General features: G+C 39.8%; 1 protein-coding gene across 7 annotated transcripts in view; it reads left to right on the top strand.

The window, feature by feature from the left end:
* Positions 1 to 288: 288 nt before the first annotated feature.
* Positions 289 to 14,707, top strand: part of NHLRC3 (NHL repeat containing 3) — a 62,608-nt gene continuing 48,189 nt past the window's right edge. For 3 of the 7 annotated variants that reach the window (XR_013362723.1, XM_077867966.1, XM_077867963.1), the window contains exons 1-7: positions 289 to 405; positions 1,402 to 1,554; positions 1,873 to 2,020; positions 4,281 to 4,481; positions 6,556 to 6,647; positions 9,573 to 9,685; positions 10,675 to 10,872. Coding sequence is in view for 6 of the 7 variants with exons in the window: in XM_077867966.1 (XP_077724092.1) it covers positions 304 to 405; positions 1,402 to 1,554; positions 1,873 to 2,020; positions 4,281 to 4,481; positions 6,556 to 6,647; positions 9,573 to 9,685; positions 10,675 to 10,872 (1,007 nt within the window). In the remaining variant the exon portion in view is untranslated. Of the gene's footprint in view, positions 406 to 672; positions 968 to 1,401; positions 1,555 to 1,872; positions 2,021 to 4,280; positions 4,482 to 6,555; positions 6,648 to 9,572; positions 9,686 to 10,674; positions 13,724 to 14,707 lie in introns of those variants that run through there. The other 4 variants (XM_077867969.1, XM_077867968.1, XM_077867964.1 and 1 more) reach the window with 3 other exon arrangements.

The following is a 14,707-nucleotide window of genomic DNA, read 5'->3' as shown; positions in this document are numbered from 1 at the left end:
CGCAGCCCGGGCGGCGGCGGCGGCCTGGCAGGCTCTTTGTTACCAGCTGCCACGGCTTCCGGGGGCGCGCCGGCGGCCGGGGGCACAGGAGCCCGGCGAAGGGGGCACGCTCCCCGGCAGGGGGACTCCCGAACGCCGCGGCGGCCGCGGCGTCGAGAGCCCGTCCCGGCCACCCCTGCGGCTCCCACCGGCTTCGGGGGCCTTCCGCGAAACCCGTCGCGGCCCAGTAAACTCAACGCGGCGCCGACCCCCGGGCCTCTCTTTCCCGGCAGCCCGCGGACGGGTCCTGCTGTGGGAACGTAGATGTTCACAGCGAATGCCTGGGCGCTCGGAAACGGACGCCGCTGGAATCGTCCTCAGAGCTTGAACGGCGCTCTGCAAGGACAGTGTCTCCAGGTCCCTGGGGTGAGTGCTCCCTATTTTGGTTTTTCAACCCGAAGTTCTAAAAAATGGACATCGGGTGGTTGAGGCATATCTACGGACGCCCGCATTTTTGGCGGCCCGGAGAAGTCCGCCGCGTGGACCGCCCCCAGGGAAGGGAAGGGGCGGGGCGGGGCGGTCGGTGGGTCAGCCCGAGCCACGTGACCTGGGGGCGTGGGCTCGGGGCGCTCCCGCCGCCGCCGCCGCCGCCGCCGCCGCCGCCGCCGCCGCCGCCGCCGCCGCCGCCGCCGCCGCCGCCGCCGCCGCCGCCGCCGCCGCCGCCGCCGCCCGAGTTCCGGTTTTCTCTCGCGGGGGTTTAGCCCTGGAGCCCCGCGCGTCCGGGAGCCGGAGCTGGAGGCAGGAGCTCCGGCTCCGAGGTGGGGCCGACGCCCTGTACACGAGGAAGGCGTGAACCTAAGGCTGTCGGTGGCCCCCAGTCGCCGGCGGACCGTACGGGGTCCTCATGGCGAGATTCTGGGTCTGCGCGGCCGGCGCTGGCTTCTTCCTCGCGCTCCTGGTTTTGCACTCGCGTTTTGGGGGCGCCCCGGTGAGTCGGGCAGCGGGGAAATGCCCGTCAGGTCTGCGGATGGCTCTGTCGAGAGGCTGCCGGGCGGCGGTGGCGGCCCGGCCCCGCACCGGCCTGTGTGCGCAACCCGCAGAGGAGCGGAGCTGCCACGGCTTGCTTTGTCTCTTAGCGTTAAAAAGTTTGCATAGAATACGTCGCCGTTTTCCGGTTTGCTTGCTTTCCCCCAGATCCCAGCGAATCTTTAAATAATTTGCAGATTTGTATTGTGATCGCTTTTGGTCTTTGGACGTATAGATCCGTTTCTTCCGAATCCTCTCCGTCCAGCAGTCTCAGCAGCTCTGTGTCCGTTGTCAAGGCGTGCTTAAGAATTAACTTGGTTTTTTTTTTTTTTTCTTTTCTTAACCTACAGAGTAAACTGAATCTTCACCTTCTGTTTTTTTTTTTTTTTTTTGAAGGTTTTAAGGAAATTTTCTTTTCAAATTTCCTGGAGAACCAAGGAAATTCTTTACCGGCTGGATGTGGGTTGGCCCAAGCGTCCAGAATACTTTACTGGAACAACATTTTGTGTTGCAATTGACTCCCTCAGCGGATTGGTTTACGTAGCCCAGGTTAGTAAAATTGGGATTTACAAAAACAAAACAAAAAAAAAACAAAAACACCAAGGAAACGATTTCTTCTTGTTTTGCTGTACCAAGTTACCGTATATGTTTATGTTACGCTAATTGTGAAGTTTCTCCTTTGGAATTGGTTGTAAGTAAATACTTTGGTTTTGAATGTAGTAGATACTAATACTGTTAGGTTTTGAAACTCGTTTTTTAAACATTAAATTTTGCAATTAACCTTTGATTTTTGTTTCTCTCTACCAAAATAAAGATTACTTTCTAAGAACTGATCCTATCTAAGCAGTTATTTTTATATACCTTCAGAGAGGGGATAACATCCCAAAGGTATTAGTGTTCACAGAGGATGGATATTTCCTACGATCCTGGAATTATACAGTTGACACACCTCATGGTATATTTGCAGCCAGTACACTACATGAACAGTCTGTCTGGATCACGGATGTAGGAAGTGGTATGTGTAGTACTATCTATTAAATTATCTTGTTAGAAATCATATCTTTGCCCGTGTTCTTGCTTGTACGCTTTAAAATCAAGAGTTGCTAAATCTAATTTTGACTTCTTTAATGATTTATGAGATCATTTCTGAAAACCTCTATAGTGTACTTCTGTAGAGTCAAAACATTTAAAAAGAAGGCTGTAATTATTATGATTTTTCCTTTAACTTGTCAAGGAACTTTTCCTCTTTAAAACATCAGTTGCAAGACCATCCTTGCAGGGATCATCACTGTAGTTGTTAAAGCCTCAGTTGCTCTTCCCAGGTTAAACTTCTAAACATCTTCAGTAAAGCCCCAAAAATAGCAATCTCTAAAAGTTAATGGATGGAGTCTTTGTCTTGTTTTCCTTTACCAGTTCTCTTTCAAGAGAAATTGTGCTAGAAAACTAGGACTGCTTTGCAGCCAAAAATGTAGGATTTGCAGAAACTGCTGGTGTTATTGTTTCTGAAATCCTACCTACTGCACCATGTCTGAAATCTTTTCATCAAATACTTCTAGTAGAATGTGTTGCAAATCAAAGTAAGCATAGTTGGATTTATAGCTCTGGATGTTTTCAGAGACAGCTGTTTGCATGTTCTTGCGGCTCAAGATAAGACAATACCAGAGATAACCTGGCATTATGATCTCAGGAACTCAGGAATGAATGGGATCTTGAAGGCAGTATTTCTAGTATTCTTTAGCCCAGTTACATATATGGCTCAAAGGGCATCCTGTTTCTTCATTTATGGCTATTTCAGATACCATTTTGGAATTAATGAACTCTCAGTTTTTGTTAGAGGTGCCATTACCATCTGTTCTCAGAACCCAAAAGATTTCTAAGCCTCAGCCAATGATCCATTTATTTCAAGATATATTTTGAGTGATATGATTCCTGTTAAACTAAAAATCTTGATTACCTCTGAGTTCCGTGTAATATTGTAATGAAATGTGACTATTTTCACTTCTTTTTTTTCCCCAGTATTCACTGTTAAGGGCCTTTACTTTTTAATTTATTCCATTCATGTGATCGTTTTTTAAATAAAATACTTCATTGGTTCCCAGAAATAAAAAGAACAGACATGATCTCTTCATTCTTTCCACTAATGGGCTTTTTTAATGCACAGATCTGAAGGCATTTTTTATATTCCTTCCTCTTTTTTTTGTAGAAACAATACCCCTGTAAATAAAAATGTAGCTATAAATGAGCCTTAGCAAAACAAAACAAAACCAAAACAAAACAATGTTATATACTGGTGTTTTATGTCTTTTGCCAACTCTTTAGAAACTTTGAAGGTTGCTTCCTTTTTTTTTTTTTTTTTTTTCCGGTTGCTTCCTTTAATAATATTTTGTTCTCTTATTGTTGCTACAAATTCTCTCAAGCATTCAAATAAGGTATAACAATAAATACTTTTTTTTTTTTTTTTTTTTTTTGGTGGACAGCAAAGCAAGGTTTATTAAGTATTACAAAGTGACAGTACAAAGCTCCCAGAATTGTAATGCAAATTGCTTCATTTTATTTCCAGTGAGTTCATTGTATCCAGTTTATCTTTTGCATGCCTACCAGTTAGTTTGGCCTTGGTATGCCTTCATGCTGGTTTCTGTTAACTGCATTATGTTTTTTCCTAATTATTAGTACCGTACTTTATATTTTTGTTTGTAAGATAATTTTAATTCAAGTCTTGATATAAATGAGAAGATACTAATGATTTGCAAAGATTTATTCTTAGGAAAAAAAACTAATGGGTTGAATATTGAACTTGTTTCTGTAAGGAGAAATTGTAGTTTTAAAAAAATCTGTATTATAATGAACTTTTTTGTTGATCTACTAAAATTTGAGATCTGCACATGATTAGCTGAAATAATGATTTTCAAACGTAAGTTCCTTTTCCAGTTCCTTCTTGATTTCTTTTTACAAGGAATGTTTATTCAAGGTTTTACTTAAAATTACAGAAGAAAATGATGTATCTATAATTTAACATGATGAGCCAGTTGTTTTGGTTTTATTTATTTGAATTTAGAATCTACTTATTTTGAGGTACCTGAATTTTAATTCATGATATTTGGTTGTCACTAATGAAGAAGCTCTATTGCTTGTGAAATACAGCGTTTAGTTTATCTGAGCCTATTAACTTTTTATTACTCTTCAATTCTATTAAATTCTTGCTCTCTGCTTACTTGAAAAACATGAATGTTTAAACAGGGGTTATATTTGTGAAGTGTGCATATTTATCTTTATAGGATCCTACGGTCATACTATTAAAAAATACAATTCCTTTGGTGATCTTGTTCAAGTCTTGGGTACCCCAGGCAAAAAAGGCACTGGTTTGAATCCCCTGCAATTTGATAATCCTGCAGAATTATATGTAGAGGACACAGGAGATATTTACATTGTGGATGGAGATGGAGGATTGAATAACAGATTGATCAAATTGTCGCAAGGTACGTGGCTTGCATGGTATCCTAAAAATGCTATTTAATAAGTTGGATGTATTAAATTTATTTGATACTTGGTATGATATTATAACCATAGACTGTGTGTATATATGTATTTTTAATTTTATTTATTTATTTATTCAGAGAAAGGGAGAGATCCAGGGAGAAGGAAGGGGGAGAGGGAGAGAGAGAATCCTCAGCAGGCTCCACACCCACCAGGGAGCCTGACACAGGGCTCAATATCATGACCTTTGAGATCAATGATCTAAGCCACAATCTAGAGTTGGACACTTAACTGACTGAGCTACCCAGGCCCTCTATAACTATTGTATATTGTATTATATATGAAGCTGTGTTTAAAAGGCTCAAGTGGGATGTTTTGGATGACCAATAATAAATGATTCTGATAATATGCTTGCTTATTCTTCAAAACTTAGATGTTTCCTTTGAATTAAACTGGAGGCAGTTTGGGAATTTATAGTGGGCTCAAGAAATAAGTGGTTATCCTATCCAGTTAAGAAAGAGAAGTTTCTGAACTTGACATCCCAGAGCTGAGATATCCTTCAGTTTGATTAGCTAAAGTTTCATTGTATTTAGTACTCTGTGTTCTCAGTAGTATTCTAGGTGCAGGTCTATTTCAGATGAAGCAGTTAAATGCTACTCTATGGTATTGACTGTTAAAGTAAAATTAGGAGAAGGAGAAATTACTGTTGACTGGAGAAATAGGGCAAGCGTCCATAAAGGAAGTAGATCTTGAACTAAATGGGTTTTGGTTGGAGAAGAGGAATGGGAGGAACATTTACAAGGCTCTATCACTCAAAGGTCTACAGGTAATTAGTAAATCTTGTAGGAAAAGAGCTTAGGATGTAATTTTGGAATAGTAAAAAAAAAAAAAAAGATCTGGTATGTTCTTAAAGGATTATCTAAGAATTCACTGACATGAACCACATTGCCATAATTTTGCCTTTAAAATGTCTGAGGGTTTGTAGCAGGAAAGTGGTGTTACAGAGTTTTTATAAGACAAAATACTGTATTGGGATGTATTTGCAGTAAACTCTGTCATTTGGATAAAGCATAAACTCATACATGGAGGATATGTAGTCAGCTTATTACTCAGTAACTGAGTTTGGTTGGTGATAGTTAAAGGGAGGTAAAGTGCAGATAAAGCAAGAATCAAAAAAATTCTATGAAGGAAACAACCAAACTCAGGAGACAGATTGGATATAGATAGGTATATTGGTTTCTTGTGGCTGCTATAAGAAGCTTAATAGCGTAAAGAGAAATTTTATCCTCTCCTAGTTTTGAAATCCAGAAGTCTGAAATCTATCGGGCAGGCCCTCCCTGCTCCCTCTAATGGCACTAGGGGACATTCCCTCTTTGCCTCTTCCAGCTTCCCATGGTTCCGCACTTTCCTTGGCTTGTGGCAACATACCTCCAGTCTCTGCCTCTGTCTCCAAATGGCCTTTTTTTCTGTGTCTCTGTGCCTCAGATCTCTTTCTCCTTTCTCTTACGAGAACACTAGTCATTGGATTTAGCGTCCACCCTGAATCCAGGATCATCTCATCACAAGATCCCTAACTTCATATGTCTGCAAAAGTCTATGACCAATAAAGTCACAGTCACAGGTACAGGAATATTCCTGTACCTGTACTTGGATATACCTTTTGGGGTAGAGATACAATTCGGCCTACAATAGGAGTAAGAAGGGAGACAGACTATAAAAACGTTGTGAATTTTTAAGTTCACAGGAATTGTAATACCAAATAACACAATAGATGGGAAGGGAGACACTGACATGAACCACAAAGAGTTTTGAGTGATGAGAAACCCAAGTGGAGATAGTGAAGAAGTCGATTAATTGCTTAAAACAGAGGGTTTTTTTTTTTTGTGTTTTGTTTTGTTTTGTTTTGTTTTGGTAAAGCATAAGAATTAGGCAAACTGGTATATAAACAGAAAGCCAGGAAAGCATAATCAATTGAGAGTATAATTGAATAGTTTGTTTGCAACTTAAGACAAAAAACATGCAAATATGTAAGGTATTCTATATGTTGCTCTGACCAACTATTTTTGCCATTGTCAGACTTCATGGTGCTTTGGCTACATGGAGAACGTGGGACGGGACCTGCTAAGTTCAACATACCTCACAGTGTTACAGTTGATTCAACTGACCGGGTAAAAATACACTGTCATGGTATCTGGGACTGTGTGTCTGAATGTGTGGTTATATATATGGATCGTGGTGCACATGTGTGTCTGGACATCTGCATATGTTATGTGTGTCTGGGTGTGTCTGGGCAATTCCTCTGGGGCTGGGTATCCCACATACTCGTAAATGTTTAGGTCCTATAATGATGAGAGTTTCCCGAATATTTAGAAGTGAACAAAATAGATTTCCTGGGTCACTTTAAGGTAGAAGGAACAAATACTGGGATAGAATATAAGTTACCTGTAAAAGAAAAGAGTTGCTTTCCTGTTAAGAAAACTACTAGGAGTGTTTGAATATATTTTTAATTTAATTTAATTTTTTAAAAAATATTTTATTTATTTATTTATTCATGAGAGAGAAGCAGAGACATAGGCAGAGGGAGAATCAGGCTCCCTGCACGGAGCCTGATGTGGGACTCAATCCCAGGACCCCGGAATCAGAACCTGAGCCAAAGGCAGATGCTCAATCACTTGAGCCACCCAGGCATCCTATTTTTAATTTTAGAATTAAATTAAGTCTGGAATATGTTGATCAAAAGAGAAATGGGAGAGATTAATCTTGGCAGCTTGAAAACCGGAGCCAGCCAGGCAACTTTGTTCTCACTAGCTCCACTCTGGTGAACAGAAAACTTTAACTGACCATTTCAACCCATTCTTTTTTTCCACCCTATCCACTACTACTTCCTTGCTTTTATACGCCTTTAAGCCTACATATATCACTTCTTCGGGGTTACTTTCCTATGATCCCCACCCAAAATGTTTTATATTCGTTTCTCCTTCTGTTTTCCTAGAGTAGCCTGTATTTCCTTGTTATAGTAACTATCACGCTATAATACAATCAATTAATTGTCTCCCTTAGCAGAGCATAGGCTATATGAGGGCATGTACTGAATCTCTTTTGCTTTATATCTTGGTGTCTGGTACATAGTTACCTTATATGTAACCGTTAAGTGCCTAAATGTCTTGTTGCACAATGCATCAGACCATCTTGGCTTCACATTGTTAGAAGTTTAATCCATTTCTACTTTTGATTCTGTGTTTCAGCAAGCAACCTTTTGATTGTCATTTGTCTTCCTATGTAGACAAAATGAGAATGTTTCGATCATAAAATCTTCAAGTATTTCCCATGTAGATAGGAAGATAACATGGGAATTTTGTCTAGAAATGGGGAGCTAGAAAGTTCGAATTCTGATTTTGAACACAGGACCCTCCTGACCCTCGTTAACTATTTCCTTCGTGGAATAAGAGTAAGATCAAGTTTCTGAGCAGGCAAGACCTGGATCCAGGTAAATTCTCCATGGTGATAAGTGCCCTTTTGAGAAGCCTTGGAGAACATTTGATGGGGATACTCTGGCATTACTGAATGTTGAAAAAGGAGGGTGTTCATTTCCACACACGAGTGTTTTAACGACAGTCAATGGCATTCAGCGTATTTTACCTAATTAACTCATTTAGTCATCACCCCAGCCCTATATGAAAAGTTAATTAGTTTCAGAGCTGAACTTGTTATTTTTTTTAAGATTTACTTATTTATTTGAGAGCACATAAGCATGTGCAAGTTGGGAAAGGGGTAGAGGGAGAGGGAGAAAGAGACTCAAGCAGACTTTTTGTTGAGCGTGGTGCCCGACCAGGGGTTTTCAATTCACAACCCTGAAATCAGGACCTGAGCCAAAGTCTCAAGTTGGTTAACCTGATGGGCCATTCAGGCACCGCTGCTATTGTTTCTTAAACAAGATTTCTCATAATCAAGATATGTTCAGTAGAAAAGATAATACTAAGTCTAAAATATTATTCAATCGTAGCGTCTAAACAGTATTTCTTCCTTGATCACTCATCTAAGACAGTAATCCCAAAATCTTTGAGGAAATCCATCATCCTTACTAAAGAATCATGCCAGAGAAAGGTCTTGAGTAATTACCTTACTTAGGGAACAACTTTTCTGAAGTGATACAGTGAGTCTTTATTTGTTTCTTATTATAGATGAATTTAGTGGCTACTTAAACTCACAGGCATTGACAAATACATAGTCAGGATTGCTTTGAAAAAATAGTCCCTGAATCCACAAACCCAAGAAATCTAAAGATCCTGAAAGGAGGAGGTAAAGGTCTGCAGGGCTGGCCCACATGTCCAGTCCATTTGTACATACCCCTCTACAATCCTAGCCTCACATCCTAAACTCATTTCACTGTATATATGCCATAGGTTGCATTCATCAAATGTGGTACATGGAATGTCACTTAGAGTGAGTCTGCTTTCCTTAGTAACTCATTTCAGCCTATAGCAAAACTAAATTAAACCTGTTGTTAGCCTATATTCTTTAGATGCTACTAAAATCTTCTAAGCATCCTCTTTCAGTAACTTGGCACCTGGTAAATAGCAGGGAGATGTTTAGTGATACCTGCAATGGGAATGAACACCTGGCTTCCACCTAGCCTGAGCTCCTAAGGAGCAAGGTTGCATTTCTTTGTTTTTGTCTTCTAACCTAACCCAAGAACTGACAGGTTGGCAGTACTCAGTGGGATAGAGAATGCTTGCTGGAGGAATGAATGGATTCTGTTTCCTCTCAGTGCTGTGCTAATCTTCTGAATCATAACGGAAGACCCTCATTTTTTAGTTATTCAGATGTTTATTAGAGTAGACCGAGTGTATGGGCTTTGAGTTAAGAGAAGTGGCCATAAGTGGCTGTCCTACATATTGTAAGCTTGCTTCAAACTTTAATTTCCTGTCTGAAGATAGGGCTTTTAATACCTTCTTCTTTGGGGTCCTCTAAGTACTAAGATGATGTGTCTGAAACTAATGAAAATAAACATTCATCCCTCCTCTCTCCCCCTTCTGTTTTCTTTCTTATTATGACGTGGATCTTTTCCAAGAAAAATTTTTATGGTTTCTCAGGTGTGGGTTGCTGACCGAGGAAATAAAAGAATTCAAGTATTTGATAAAGACACCGGGGAGTGGTTAGGAGCATGGGATAATTGTTTCACAGAAGAGGGACCTTCTTCAGTCAGGTAATTTTTTTCTTCTTCTTTTAAAATGATTGTTTTATTAGGTGGTGGCGGGGAGGGGGTGGTGCGCTGGGCTAGTTTGTAATGGTCATTAAGGAAAGCACTTGTTGTAATGAGCACTGGGTGTTATATGCCAGTGATAGATCACTAAATTCTCCCCAGAAACTAATACTACACTACATGTTAACTAACTGTAATTTCAAAAAATCTTAAAAAAAATTTACTTATTTGTCACAGAGAGAGAAAGGACATAAGCAGGGGGAGCGGCAGGCAGAGGGAGAGGGAAAGACAGGTTTTCCGCTGAGTAGTGAGCCTGATGTGGGGCTCGATTCCAGGACCCTGGGATCATGACTTGAGTTGAAGGCAGACGTTCAACCGAGTCACCCAGGTACTTGATCTTGAAAGAAAAATAAAATAAAATCTTGAAAGAAAAAAAAATGCTTGTTTTATTTGGTTTATGCTAGTTTCTCTGAAGAGCTAGCTGAAAGTTTAAAATATTACTAATTTTCAGCAAGTGAAAAGGGGGCAGAACCAAGTATGCAGAGAACACATAATAGTATTTTAAATCCCAAGCAGAGCAAAAGCAATGAAACTCCCAGCGCGCTGTGGGATCCAGGTCACAGAGATAACATATGCTGCACCTCCTACAGCGTTCACCCTCGAGATACATGTGATGAATTTTTAAACACAGAATGAAAATAGAAATCTTGAGTCTACAGTGTCAGCCTAGCACTGACTCTGCGTTAGTTTCATTTTGTGTGGTACTCGCATACTATTATTTTTGTTGTTTAAGCTGGTATTTGGCTACATCTGTCCTCACAAATCTATTCCCTCATCAGCAGATTTAGACAGATTTTAAATCCTCCTTGAAAGCAACCTTCAGCAAGTAGAGGTGCCTATTGTTTAGCGCCATAAGGGACATAAATGTTGAGAAAGTCAACGTTTTTATTGGTTTTGCATACATTTATTCTGTAAAACGTTTTCCTCTTTAGATTTACTCCTGATGGAAAGTATGTGATTATAGGCCAGCTGAACCTTAGCAGGCTCTTACTGGTGGCAGCACCCCCAGTGGGAAGCATTGGCAACTGTTCTGTGATAAGCACAATCCAACTAGCAGATCAAGTGTTACCTCATCTCTTGGATGTCAGTGGGAAGACTGGAGCGATCTATGTAGCAGAAATTGGAGCAAAGCAAGTACAAAAATATGTCCCTATGAATAGCTATTTTCTTTCATTCGGTTCATAATGTTTCTTTCCATGGAGATCTTTTAAGTGGAAGTTCAGATTTTCAAAATCATTGTTAAGTCCTGACAAATAATGTCCAAGCATAAGAACATGTTTATTTTTCTGTGACCTGGTGATGAAGAAATTTGTATATCATGAAAAGCTATATGTTTTGTTGCTATTCTTGTGGCTTAGTTTTACTTGTAAGTACATAAGGATATTTTAATGAAGGAAATACAATTCTAAAATAATGGGGTCAGAAAAAGGGCCTAAGGTTGTAACCTGGGTAATTTGCCTCTGGTAGAACTCATTCTCTCTGGGAGGAAGAGGGAAAGGGATAAAACCTGGTTGTGCAGGATGTATTGAATTCCACGTGAAGAGCTACAAACTTCCAGTTTGTTCACCTTCTATAAAATGTACATTTTGAGGGATCAAGTCAGATGGACTCTTGATGAAAGTGTACCACAGGATGCTAGCTCCTAAAGATTCAAAGATGAAGAAGCAGGATTTATCTTTGTGTGCCTTTTCAGTAGCTTCTAGTTTAGTGGGGAGATAAGTGTGCACACTGATGGAACACAATGACAGCAAGGCTTATGTGTAGCAGGACTTTTGGAAGTAGCAACATTACTTCTGATGGAGAGGATTCTGGAGATTTTGCCAGTAAAGTTAATTTGAGCCCCAGCTTGAGAAACAGAAGAGGGAAAAACAAGGGGGTCCAAGTGGACAAGTTGTAAAAAGTTATAAGCTTGCTAGGAACTTTGGTAGGCTTTCTTTTAAGAGCCCAGCTTGGCTTGAGTCCTTTAGCTGTAAGATCCTTAATCTCAACCTCTAAATGTAGAGATAAAACAATAGGCATTCAAGTACTTTACTGAAAAGGATCTTTATAAGTGTAGACTGCAATAGTTTTTATTAAAGGTAGCATTAAAAATAGGGCCTCTCTTCAGTGCCTCTTTGCTTTCTCTTTTTTTCTTTTTGTTTTTTTTTTTTTTTTTTCTTTTTGTTAAACATGAACTCAGTTCATTCCTAACATCTTTCTACCTCAAAGGAGCTTTAGAATTATTTATATGGGGATGTGTACTGAATACTTTGCACTATTAAAATGAATAATTTCTTAACATTCTAGGTCTCTCTACCCCTTTGGTTTTAATATTTGCTTCCCAGAAAAGACCATCTTTCCAGTTTGTTTTGGGGTTTTAGTTGAACCTGACTGTAGGATGATCATTCCTCCCTTTTCTTATATCCATCTCCCTCCCTATCCTAGTCTTGTACTGCAAATCATGTAGCATGTGAGAAGTCTTGAGCTGACTTTCGTCAACACCCATTATGGCTGCAGTCTGTTTTGCATATACCTCAGGGAATTCAAACTGTTTTGATCTTTGGATCATATCTTGATGCAGTTTGGAAGGTAAATCAACCAGCAGGAAACTTTACCCTGTTCCAAGGCCTTTGATAAGTGTGTTTGTGCCGCTGGTCAAGCTCTCTGATCCTAAGTGAGTCATCTTAGTTTTTCTTTTTAGTGAAATGAGAACATCATTGTCTTTCCTCCTCCAGGAATGCTGTTATGATCAGATGTATGACAGATACCAATGTGCTGTTTGAAATAATACAGTTTCGAGTATTTTAAAGGCAGAAATTCTTAACAAAGATCCTTCTAAATGTGCGATTTACCTGATAACAACTATCAAGTTTGCCTTAATTTTGCCCTTATTGCTTTTTTCAAAACTTATCCTCATAACTTTATGCAGCTTAGCCAATATAGTAAATTTATTTGGATAAAGGAAAGTGATTTGAGGGTTTTTGTTTTGTTTTTAAGCCAGGACAGGAAGTACAAATGTCTCAGGAATGCAGGTTAGTAAACTGATCTCATTGTTTCAAAAGTGTTATATTTAACTTCGTTTTATACAGATTCTTATAAAACTTGCTGAAAATTTTGTGACTATAAACTTTGCTTGAAGTGTTTATTAGTATTCCTGTGTTCATAATATTTCATTTTTCCCCCTTTGGATTAATTGGTTAAATGAGAAAATGTATTTTCATTTTGAAGATACAAATTAAATTTTTGGAAAGAAAAAGGCAGTATTATCTGGCTTTCTGTTTAATTTTGATTTTATTGTTTATAAAAGCAGGGTTTTTTTTCTAAAGGTTTTATTTATTTATTCATGAGAGAGAGAGGCAGAGACACAGGGAGAGGGAAAAGCAGGCTCCATGCAGGGAGCCTGACGTGGGACCCGATCCCAGGACTCCAGGATCACACCCCGGGCCGAAGGCAGTGCTAAACCGCTGAGCCTACCCAGGCTGCCCATAAAAGCAGCTTTTAACTTCTTACTCCACTGAATAATTTCAGCAATCCTGAAATCACAGGTTGGCGCTGAGAGAATATCCTCCTTCGTTGGCACATAAAGTGTAGGCTGAAGCACATTTTGTGAGAGGTTTCTTAGAAGACCAAAAACAGCCTGGGTGTTGAGATGGGGGGTAGGTATAAATGCTAGTGATACTAACTAACTCCATATGTTTTTGCATTGGAAATAGAACCTTTTTATGTGTCTGCTTTCTAGATCTATTGGGGTGTTTGTGTGTGGTGGTGGAGGTGGGTGTTGGGGAGGGGATGGCTTCTAAATTAGAAGACTGAAGCCTGGAGGTATCTTCCTGACTTCCAGTGTGACATGGGGTTTCTACAATGGAATGTTTGTCCTCAGAGAAAACCTGTGTGCAATCTGAAGGTAAACTAAGAAGACCTATATAATTTGTGCTTAGATCACTTAAAAGACTGCTTCAAACAATGTGACTGTCACACTAAATAAAGGCACTCAAGTCCCAATTTTTGTTTTGGCTTTGTTGGTTGTATTTTTAATTATTTTTCAAAGATTTTATTTATTTATTTGCGAGAAAGAGAAGAGAGCACAAGCAGGGGGAGAGGGTGGGCCAGAGGGAGAAGCAGACTCCCCACGGAGCAGGAGCAAGATGTATGGGGCTCCATCCCAGAACCCTGGGATCATGACCTGAGCTACCGAGCTGCCCCACCCTTGTTCATTTTATTTATTTATTTATTTATTTATTTATTTATTTATTTAATTTTATTTTATATTATATTATTTTATTTTATTTAGTGAGATCGCAGTTGTTCATTATGCATTTCTGACACTGAGGCACTTGGCCGCACCGCTCACACAGTGCAGGTCCTGCCGGCGTGGGGCTGACTAGGAGCCTCGGTGTCCTATTGTCGCTGCCCGTAGTGTTCTCCCAGTCCATCTCGCCCTGCCTTGAGCAGTGCTGCATCTTCCGGAGGCCTTGTTCATTTTAAACACTGGATTTGAAAGCAGCATATTTTGGATAGCCTACACAACAACTGGAAACTGTCTAGATTTTTGCTCCTTTGGCTCACCAAATCCATTAGAATCATTAAAAAAAAAAAAGTATCCTGAATGTATGACTTCATTTTACTCTTGACTCTAAAGTTTCAGCAATAATCAAAAAAACGTTTAGAAAAATCAGAATAAGTCAGATTGATTTATTCAACAAAGACATACAAAACAAATTCGTGAAGGGATTTAGGCAGGTATTCCCTGCCTAGTAGTTGACCATCTATCTGGGAAAACAAGCCCCAAAGTGTATTTCCTTTCAGTTCATCCTAGAAAGTGCCCTATTTGGCACTTGCATTGTGTTTCATTCTTGCTACAAAAGAGGGCAGTAGAGTCCTGCTTATAAGCATTTCTTGAAACCGTCTGTGGGCCTTCTTTATACTTTGAATTTTTTAAAAATTGAGGTAAACCATACTTTTAAGTTTTCTTCTTTTTCTTTAGCT

The sequence above is a fragment of the Canis aureus genome, chromosome 24, assembly GCF_053574225.1.
Source record: "Canis aureus isolate CA01 chromosome 24, VMU_Caureus_v.1.0, whole genome shotgun sequence".
Taxonomy (NCBI): domain Eukaryota; kingdom Metazoa; phylum Chordata; class Mammalia; order Carnivora; family Canidae; genus Canis; species Canis aureus.
Note: the sequence above shows the minus strand (reverse complement) of the source record. Positions and strands in the feature narration are given on the sequence as shown.